General features: G+C 43.5%; 1 protein-coding gene across 3 annotated transcripts; it reads right to left on the reverse strand.

The window, feature by feature from the left end:
• Positions 1-5,263: 5,263 nt before the first annotated feature.
• LOC119289301 (histidine-containing phosphotransfer protein 2-like) lies at positions 5,264-8,075 on the reverse strand. Of its 3 annotated transcripts, none has more exons than XM_037568661.1 (6): positions 7,945-8,075; positions 7,735-7,850; positions 7,580-7,648; positions 6,483-6,554; positions 6,014-6,082; positions 5,264-5,601 (listed from the first exon to the last, which is right to left on the reverse strand). In XM_037568661.1, the coding sequence occupies exons 1-6, from the start codon at positions 8,002-8,004 to the stop codon at positions 5,559-5,561; spliced, it is 429 nt and encodes a 142-aa protein (XP_037424558.1). In that variant the 5' UTR covers positions 8,005-8,075; the 3' UTR covers positions 5,264-5,558. The 3 variants fall into 3 exon arrangements, with proteins under 3 accessions (XP_037424558.1, XP_037424559.1, XP_037424560.1); XM_037568662.1 differs by having other exon boundaries at positions 6,010-6,082; XM_037568663.1 differs by lacking the exon at positions 6,014-6,082.
• Between the last annotated feature and the right edge of the window lie 2,991 nt (positions 8,076-11,066).

An 11,066-nucleotide genomic window follows, 5' to 3' on the forward strand; every position in this document is an offset into this window, starting at 1 on the left:
CATGGAGAGAGCCATCAGAACATGCCTACACTTCCAACATACATTTTTAAGAGAGAACCACCTACACTTGTGTTGAGGTCAAGATATTCCACTCCAACCACATAAATCTTGATCTCTAGCCATCTCCAAGTTGCTTTCCACTCAAGTCATCTTTCCACCAAATCCAAATCAGTGAGAGAGAGTTGAGTGTTGGGGAGACTATCATTTGAAGCACAAGAGCAATGAGTTCATCATCAACACACCATCTATTACCTTTTGGAGAGTGGTGTCTCCTAGATTGGTTAGGTGTCACTTGGGAGCCTCTGTCAAGATTGTGGAGTTGAACCAAGGAGTTTGTACGAGAAAGGAGATCGCCTACTTCGTGAAGATATACCCTAGTGAGGCAAGTCCCTCGTGGGCGATAGCCATGGTGGGATAGACAAGGTTGCTTCTTCGTGGACCCTTCGTGGGTGGAGCCCTCCGTGGACTCACGCAACCGTTACCCTTCGTCGGTCGAAGTCTCCATCAATGTGGATGTATGATAGCACCACCTATCGGAACCACGCCAAAAATCTCCGTGTCTACATTGCATTTTCTCCCTCCAAACTCCTCCATTTACCTTCATGTGCAATGTTTTACATTCCGCAGCTATACGCTTAGACTTGCATGTGTAGGTTGTTTACTTGACTAGTGCTAAGTTGCTAAAATCTGCCAAGAATTAAAATTGGGAAAAGGCTAGTTTTTTATTTGGTCAAGTAGTCTAATCACCCCCCCCCCTCTAGACATACTTTCGATCCTACACACTAGGATTCTACTTATGAGGATTAGAGGATCTAGGTCTAGCTCTAATTAGATCAACTAGGATCAACTAGAACTAGAACTAAAGGAAACATGAGGAGGCTCCAAACTTGTATATGTTCATAGAGGAAAAAAACCATGGTATATATAGGTTGGAAGGGAAGGAGAGGGCAGCCATGGAGGGAAAGTCTCTCCTTGGGGCGCCTCCCCCCTCCCCTCCCACACACACACACACACACACACAAACACAAACACACACACACACACACACACACACACACACACACACACAAACACACACACACACACACACACACAAGGAAGGGCCGCCACTTCCTATTGGGCGAAGTTGGCCCGATGCACCTTCCCCGTTTTGGCTTTTAATGACCGTTTGTATTAAATTTATTATAAAATCCTCCTAATAAATATTAGACCCTTCTATATATCATTTAACAGCCTCGGAAACATTTTACACCTATATATTATTTAACAGTAATACCCTATATTAGCCGATACTCTCCGAAACCCTTTCGGTGACTCCGAAACCCTTTCGGTGACCCCGAAACGCTTACGGATATTTATGAAACAATTCCACAAACATATTCTCATCATTCCCATCCTACTAACACTTAGTAGATCATAATTGCCTTAAGCTTGTGACCCCGTAGTTTCGGTAACTCATAGACATGAACGAAACCGCTTTGCTCAATGACCGATAGCGGAAACATGGACGTCCATATCGATCCCTATGAGCACACGAATGATATTCAAGTGAATATTTGGTTATCATGTGATGTTCCCTTTGCTTCGCAATATTTCACAAAACCCAGGATACATCGGTGTCCTCCTGAGTCATCACATGCTCACGATACCATTATCCCTGTTACTGGTTTTGTTCTTCTTCCTCGTTGTCGTGTTTCGGCATCCCCGTGACGTAGTCACATGTGTCGTGCCAGATGATGATTGATACCATCACACCGAGAAGGTCCTAAGAATATCTCTCCATCTTCATAGGAGCCAATCCCACTCTCGGGCTATCTAGTCCCATGTCAAACTTTCTGATGAACATGTAAGTTGTCATTATGATCACCATGTCACAGGTGACGTTTGAGCAACCCCAAAGTCCACCATACGGTAAGAAGTGATTACGATACTCTCATGGTCTAAGGAGAAAAATCACACGTTAACACTCTGTGTTGTTACAATTGATTACAGACGATATAAACTCAATTCGTTATACACAAATTTTGGTCGATTCAATATGATCGTTCTTCTAACATCATACTCTGAATGTTGTTTTAGGACTATCGTTACACTTAGCGATATCCTAAAATCTGGAAAACATGATCACCAACAACACTTGAGCCAGTCTTAGAGGCAAGATTGGGAACCTATTCTTCACCGTTTATCATTCCACGCGTGCATATGAGTTTTCCACTGAGTCGCTTATTCCAGGATCATAGCAGTTATAGCATGAAATATACACTCTTAATTATGAAAATGAAATTATAATAATACAATATTATTGTCTCTAGGGCATATTCCCAATAGTGTTATGTTGTTGCTGCCGATGTAAAGTCCACCAATATCGCGTCATGATCTGAAGTCACGACTGTCAACTTAGTTTAATCAGCAAGTGAAACCTTTGCTGCCAGTCCACAGAAACCAGCACTTGGTCTAGGCGCACCATTGTGAAAGTACCACCTGTAACCTTCATCTCAAAGGTCGGGCCTAAGTAAACCAAATCTAGCAGCATGAAAACATCAACCTTATCTTGAAAAGCTTGGATCTGCACATTGCTATGTTGTCTAACTCCTTCATGCTCATCCAGATGTAGAACTTCATTGAAATTGCCCAGGCAAAGCCATGGGAGATTGCTGGAAGTACTGATGTTTTTAATAGTATCCCATGTTTGGTGCCTCAATTGGGTATGAGCTTCACCGTACACTATTGTAACTCTCCAAGGATCAAGGCTTGGTTCAAGAATGGAGCACTCAACATGATACACAGAGTAACCAAGAATATCAATTTTTATTTCATTATTCCAGAAAATGCCAATACCGCCACTGCTTCCCTTGCTATCAATCGCATATCCATTATCATACTCTAATGTTCCTGCTAAAGATTCTACCCTAGAGACTCTTGTTGGGATTCTACTATGTAGAGGATGGCGGGGGAAAATTTCCTTGTGAAATCACAAAGCTCACTGACTATCGTGGCTCTAGCCGAACCGCAACAATTCCAGAGGAAGATAGACATTGGACATGGCGGCACTCCCCTAGGGAGCCTAACAATTTTGCCATTGGGTTTTTTGTGTTACCACCGTTCTTATGAAACGTGTTCTTATCTGTTACAATTACTTGTCCTTGACCTGTTTTGTTCCTGCCGAGACGAGGGGCTCGATGGGATTTGAGGGGAAGGTAGCGTCGGTGTTTTGCCTTGGGCCGACATAGCTGTTTTATGGCTAACTCAGCTGCCACTGGATCAACTGTCGCTGCGAGCTCTGAAGCTCGGTTTTTGTTCAGTTCGGCCTTGTGCACATAGGCAGCAGGGTGCTCATACTCTGATTCCCCGCTAGCTTCCTCCTGGGTGCGCCCTGGTCGATGACCGGTCCTGCCACAATGGCCACGGCCTCGCCCTCTCCCTCCTCCAGGTCCTCTTCCCGCTCCCTTGAACCAGCTAGCACGCAGATTTTTGAAAACTAGGGCTAACGGTGGATGCACTCCATCCCGACATTCCGTGTACATGTGGCGCAAATAACAAAAAACCACAAATGACTCTGGTAGCCGCTCATATGCGACTGTGAATAACATATGTTCATACACATTTAACATTTTTCAAATGCTTGAGTTACATTTTTTCAAATACTTGTTCAACATTTTTTTCAGATACTTGTTCATCATCTTTTGAACATATGGTCAACATTTCTTCCATACTCCCGCCGTCCGGTGAAAGGTCTACATATAGAAATTTTAGGACAAATAAATGAGTGGAGTAAAAAATGCATGGGAAGACGCAAGTCACCATCTCTTTTTTTTAATTACCAAAACCCCAATGAGCTAAGTGTAGAATGTTATTGGTCTTTATTACTGTGTGATGACAGAGAAGCATTTTTTCTACTTTCATGTGCATTGGGAGGATAGAAGTACACTCTTTTGTGGACAAAATTTAAAGCCAAACATACACCCTTCACCAGACGGAGGGACTACACAGTTAACATTTTCCATATGCTTGTTTAACATTTATTAAATACATGTTCAACATTTTTTCAAATACTTGATTAAAATTTGTATACATATTATAAAAATTCATCATTTTTTTCATACATGGTCAACATTTTCCTATATACATTTAACATTTTCAAATGCATAACTATTTTTACAAAAAACTTTATGTAGAGTATATTTTTGTCATATATATCTTTAGAGTATTAGGAGGCGTAAATGAAAGTAGAAATCAAAAAAGGAATAGCAGATCATTAATACCAAGAATATTCCGAAAACGACAACAATTTATCCTCATCATTGATATTAATCGGGATGCCGGTAACTCCGTTACACTAAACGCAACTAAACTCGATTCTTCCAATTACGCCTCTGGGGCAGTGCAACCGACAAATAAGAATCATTCGCCCAGTATAATAAACAGATCTGAATTGCACAACATTGACACAACAGGCAAACAAACATAGAGTTAAAAATAAGTGGGTGGAAGAGAGAGAAAGGGTTTATGATGGTCATCACCTGGAGGTGCACCGCATGAGCTGCTGCGTCAGGGCTTCCACCTCGTCAAAGTTCACTTCGGGCTCCTCCCTGCGATTTCCAGAGCAAATAATTAAGATGAGTCAGTACCGAGATAGAGAGCAGAGGGAGAGATGATAGAGGGCGTGGGGGCGGACATCAGGATGTCGATGCCGTTGATGATCTCGGAGGTGTCTTAGATGAAGAGGCGGGAGACCTCGACGGCGGTGCCCTCGTCCCACAGCTCCTCGAATGTGTCCTCGTCCACGACACCCTGGATCGACGTCGACCACGGCAAGGCAAACTCATAGGCCAAGTCAGGCCAAATTCCACAACCACATGACTAGAGGGGAGGGGAGGGGCCTCACCTCGGTGTACATGCCGGCGATATGGGCGTTAAGCTGGGCCCTATGGTATGATGTTCCAGCGATCATTGTTGGTGCAGTAATTGGCGACTTAATTAGCCCAGACTTTTCGTACCAATGCAAATACAGCTAAGCCCAGAGATGCTCTTCACGCTGTCTCGCGAACCGACAGCTTTGTGATCCCAGGATGTGACCTCGCAGACCATCCCTTCTGTTTTGCCCCTCCTCCGGCTACTGCTCGTGGTGCCGTCATACTCTTATAAGAAGGCCACGCTGAAATTTCAGACCGAAAAGACATGTTTAACATGCCCAAATATGGTGATTGGCTACATTCTGGGTACAACAACCAACAACAAGACTTGCTTGTAGAGAAAAACAAACAGAACATACAACAAAACAAAGTCACTAGAGGACAAACCAGCCAGGTATAGGTTTTATAAACAGCCCATAGGAAGGGCGGCAACACTTCCATGACACACTAGAATATGGACTTCACACTGACATCAACACACGACAACAGTTTCCGTTCACAATGTTACGAGCCCAAAGTTTCGACACGAGAATATTCATCTAAATTTTACGCGCATCCTTTGAAAACCGCTACATCTTCGGAGACACATGGAACGCATAATGCAAGGGATTGCATGGGGCCACGCTCTTCCCCCTTCACTTGCCTCTACTTAGGAGTTAGGACCACATGTCGCGATCTGCTCTTCGAGCTGCACCAAAAGATGAATAATAAATCAATGATTAAGATAAGTCTATGGCAAATAATGATGCTCAAGTCACGTGGTTTCACTAATCAGCCTTGTTACAAGTTAGCTAGTTTCTTATTTGGGCATTTGGCGAAGCTTAATTTAAGCTGGGAAACAAAGAATTTCTACCACTTTTTTTAGCTACCATGTGCATCTACCAAGCATGATGACAAAATTACCACATAATCATTTAACAGCTAAATGAGACTTTTCGGTACCTCAAACTAAGTGATCCAAATCTAAATTTCAAAAGAATTAGATTAAGGATTAAGGATTGTTCCCTTTTCTCTATCTTAATATGACCAATCTATGAGTTATGAAACTAGTGGGAATTTGGTATGACAATCCAGCATTAGGCACATAAGGTGCTACCTACATCATGATCTCCAACTCATGTCGCACAATATAGAACTCATTCCTAACAAGAGAAAATGACACGAGACACCTGAAATAATGCAAAAATACCACATTGTCAGATTCTGAAGAGGTTAACAGAATTGAGATGAAATGGTTCTAAAATTGTAACCCTATTCTTCAAAAAAGAAAAATCTCTAGCCATATATGAATTTAGTTGTGCTATAAACAGAAGTCTAGAGCCAATAAATTACAAGAGAACCATCAAAGTGTAGCATATTCAGATAATGAACCGAGTAATATCAACAATGTGATTGCAGATGAAGTGAAAAAGCAAATCAGGTTACTTATTAACAACCTTAGATTGGTATGAGCTGAAAATAATGACAGAGAAGACAACATGAACTGGCAGGTTTACATATAGACATTGAAAAAACAATGTTGTGAATAAGTATTGTGTAACAATATTTAATAAGCTGTTGAGTTCTGACCCTTGTTTGCATTGTATGGCATAGAAATTGCCGAAGTGCATGCAGGCGAGGTTCACTTGCTGTGCACCAACACTGAAACATGCAAAAAAAATGCAGATCAGGAAATTAGGAACTTAGCAAACTTATTATAAACTGAGACGTCAACTAAATAATATTCTCAAGGAGCCATTTTCTATCGTGATAGTCAACTCCATAAATTGTTTGATGAACCAGAAAAAAAACACCATTGCCGTTATGTGCAATAGCAGATCAGTAGTGCCAGAAATATTCAGAAAACGACAAAGTTTTTCTTGACGAACCATGAAATTGTCATGAATACCGACAATTCCGCTACACGAGACACAACTACAATCAGGTCTTCTAATTTTGGATATACAACACCCGAATCACGTCCATGATGTACACACCCTGCGCCTGACAAATCTGAATAGAAACAACACCGTTCCAATGGAGAAACAGAAAAAATGGCCATTGGCGTTATGTAGAATTGCAGATCATTAATAGTAGAACAAACGTTTACAAAACGACAAAAATTCCCCCTGCCAAGCTATACGATTTGATTGACATTGAGAAGAATACCAACAATTTCGTTACACGATATATGACTAAACTAAGCTCTTCTACCTATGGCTATTTGACGCTTGTAGGGCGACACGAACCTCAATTGTGCGGCCTTGTCGTGAGGTACGCACCCCGTGCCGACACATCCAAATAAAAAACAACATCGATGGCGTGGACAAACTAGAAAAAACACCATTAGAGATACATAGAATAGCAGATCATTAATACCAGAAAAACCACCATTAGTAATACACAGAGTAGCAGATCATTAATACCAGGAATATTCCGAAAACGACAACAATTTATCCTCATCATTGATATTAATCGGGATACCGGAAACTCCTTACACTAAACGCAACTAAACTTGATTCTTCTAACTACGCCTATGGGGCAGTGCAACCGACAAATAAGAATCACTCGCCCAGTATAATAAATAGATCTGAATCGCACGACATTGACGCAGCGGGCAAACAAACATATATAGAGTTAAAAATAAGCAGGTGGAAGAGAGAGAAAGGGTTTATGATGGTCATCACCTGGAGGTGCACCGCATGAGCTGCTGCGTCAGGGCTTCCACCTCGTCAAAGTCCACTTCGGGCTCCTCCCTGCGATTTCCAGAGCAGATAATTAAGATGAGTCAGTACCACGACAGAGAGCAGAGGGAGAGATGATAGAGGGCGTGAGGGCGGACATCAGGATGTCGATGTCGTCGATGATCTCGGAGGCGTCGTAGATGAAGAGGTGGGAGACCTCGATGGCGGTGCCCTCGTCCCGCAGCTCCTCGAACGTGTCCTCATCCACGACACCCTGGATTGACGTCGGCCACGGCAAGGCAAACTCATAGGCCAAGTCAGGCCAAATTCCACAACCACACGATTGGAAGGGAGGGGAGGGGGCTCACCTCGGTGTACATGCCGGCAATATGAGCGTTGAGCTGCGCCCTCAGTGCTGCGGCTGCCATGGCAAGGCGAGGAGAGGTCTGGCGGTCCGGGGACTGAGCGGTGGAGACGGGGGAATTCGGCTGCGGATGCGGAGTGAAGGAGGAGGAGCGGAGGTTGTATAGCTGGGCTCACGAGGGTCTCTCACGTAGGCGTTTGGCAGCGAGTGCTCTACTAGCTGTACTGCGTCGTCGGCCGGGCGCCATTAGTTAGCTTGGAAACGGCCCGCGTGCGTATTGCGTGCATGCATCATGCATGCATGCATGGAGCCACCGGTTGTGTGTCCATGTGTTTATGGAAGTGAGCGTCTGTTTCAACTTTAATCTCTTTTCCTTTCAAAAAAAAAACTTTAGTCCCTCACAATGTTTATAGGGACGAATGGAAGACCATCCACTCTCCTCTGTCTCACTTAAGTGAATTGGTTTCAAGAGCATTCCATCACTTTTTATGACTTTCACAGTTTCACTTTCAACCCGATTCATCGCCTACATGCCCTTTACGCCCAATCATTCCAAAGCGTACTTTCCCCCTACCCCTTGTCTTAGCGTGGCTGTGGGCATGGAGTTAGCCGGGGCTTCTTCCTCTAGTTCTATCATTATTGCGCACTCAACATAAGAGCTTTACAAGGAGCATTGACCTTCTTCACTCACGCGATATTGCTGGATCAGGCTTTCGCCCATTGTCCAAGATTCCCCTCTGCTGTCCCCCATGGGAGTCTGGGTCATGCCTCAGTCCCAGTGTGGCTAATCGTTCAAAAAGACCAGCTAAGCATCATTAGCTTGGCTAGCCTACCTAACCAACTAACTAATACTACGCAGGCTCATCAAACGGCGCTTTGAACTTTTTTCAGGATTCGGCCAAAACTATTCGGCAGATTCCAACGCATTACGCATCCGTTCGTCACTTTGTTCTCAACTACTCCGATTAATTCCAGCAAACGGAGGCCGTTAGGTCAAAGCCGTAGCGCACGCCTGTAGTTATGAAGCAAGGTGACACAACTTTAGCTATGGGGTGACCTAACCAAACATGGCAGTCAACCCCTAGAGATAAAGCATGCTTCACGAGTTTATGAGCTTCAACATTCAAGCTCCTAAATTCATGGCTAATAATACAATTAGTAAAAGGAGCCTTCCGATCTATGATCTCATGTATGATTGCTCTGTAGATAGCTACGCTCTTCTGATGTATATCTACAACGCCACCTTGAAACCTGAAGCCACCTGAATCTTCTTCTCATAGAGATTATCAGCAAGCGCAAGTGCCACCCTGATTGCTGAAGATTCGACAGTAGCAAGATCTAATATATGTGGGAACACAATGGCTGACACACCCAGAAAATTACATGCTTGATCTCTGCATATAGCTCCCATTGCGCCTCGAGTGCTGCCTGGTCCAACCACCGAACCCACATTGACCTTCACCATATCATCCCGAGGAGCGATACATTGATTTGGCCTAATCACGGGTGCCCCTGGAACTGGACTTCGAGTGCTTTGGGTACCTCTCAGCTCAGTTAAGTAACTCCGCACAAAAGCCTGAAAAGTGAAAGGGCTTTTATATATCTCCTCATGTATAGCTTTGTGCCGAGCTCCCCATATCATCCGCAAAAGTGATTGTAAACATGATAAAATCCTTCTCATGTGATACACCTCATGCATGGTGAATAGCCATTGTTTGGCGTCATCATTTACATTCAGACTCAACCGCTCGACAATTTGCTCGTATGATAGTGCCCACGTGCTCCTTGAAACCACGCAACTCAGTAGGGCATGCCTGCACGTATCCTTAGACCCGCACAAACAACAAGCACTCGTCGTCGACATGTTTCTATGATGAAGAAGGACACTGTGAGTATTGTGCTAATCTCCACATGAACACCTTGATTTTCGAGGGGGCTTTTATATGCCATAAGTCTGTCCATCCTGGACAATCAGCCTCTGAGTTTGATCGGACGCCCTGCTCATACAGCCATGATTCTCTACTGATCTTGGTTCAGTGTATCATCTTGTAAGCGGAATGCACAGTGAACATACCCCTTCTATCCTCACTCCAAGCACAAAATCAGATATCTATCTCGTGCAAAGAGGGATCTTCAATATAGTCTCGGCATCAATGGGAATAAGTATCGATTAAATAAGTTGTTCATCTCTTAATGACACAGTGTGATCAGTGTGTTCAGCGACCCTTGTCGGCGGCTTCGGTATTTGTGAAGTTCTCGGCCTCTTTATATGCTCTCTAGTTATCCAGTTGTCGTTCCAAATATCAGGGGATTCTCTGTCTCCTAATCTCCTTATCAAACCATGAGTCATTATCTCTTTCCCATGCAAAATAGACCACCATATCTGTGATGGATGTGGTCCCAAGGTTACATCATAAAGAGAGTTATTTGGATAGTAGAAAACTTCTAAGATTAATGAACTCAGAGAACCGGGATGGTCTAGCAAGCGCCAGGCTTGCTTGGCTAGTAGGCTAGATTAAAGATCTCAAATAATCGGTCTCATCATAACATCACATGAGACCCAGCATGGCTTCCTTCTCCCATGTTTACTTCCCTACCAAAATTGTCTGATTAAAGAGGTGACACTCGCGCAAAATCCTTGCGGGAAATGGAAGCAGGCCATGGAATATACCGGAATTGCCTATGCCACAGACTTTATCAAAACATCTTTACCTGCAGTTGACAGGAGCTTTTCCATCCATCCTCTCAGCTTTTCCGAAACTCTGACACGCAAGTATTTGAAAGCCCTCTTCTTGGACTGCCCCACATCAGTTGGCATACATAATTTCCTATCATTGAGCGACTCATTTTAGACATTCAAAGTATTCCTGGCATCTTCCTTGAGAGCCTGAGGGCATCCTCTCTATTGCAAAATATAAAGGACTTATCATGATTTATTCTTCGTCTGGATGCCAACCAATAATTCTCCAGTAGGTTTGATACTTCAACTGCCCCATCATGACTTGACTTAAAGAAACATGTTGTCATCTGCAAAAAGTATACGGTTCACAGCCGAAGCTGTTGGTGCCGCTTAAGCGTGATGAAGAAGAACTGGATTTCAGGAGGCATTAAAGGCCCTCTACTGCA

The sequence above is a fragment of the Triticum dicoccoides genome, chromosome 4A, assembly GCF_002162155.2.
Source record: "Triticum dicoccoides isolate Atlit2015 ecotype Zavitan chromosome 4A, WEW_v2.0, whole genome shotgun sequence".
NCBI classification, from domain to species: Eukaryota; Viridiplantae; Streptophyta; class Magnoliopsida; order Poales; family Poaceae; genus Triticum; species Triticum dicoccoides.

Bases quoted from the DNA above. Each gene is read 5' to 3' on its own strand.
- LOC119289301 (XM_037568661.1), bottom strand. From the start codon at position 8,004: ATGGCAGCCGCAGCACTGAGGGCGCAGCTCAACGCTCATATTGCCGGC. The intron at 7,851-7,944 runs GTGAGCCCCCTC...ACGTCAATCCAG, and splicing joins TTGCCGGCATGTACACCGAG to GGTGTCGTGGATGAGGACAC. The intron at 6,083-6,482 runs GTCAGAACTCAA...GCATTATTTCAG, and splicing joins GCCATACAATGCAAACAAGG to GTGTCTCGTGTCATTTTCTC.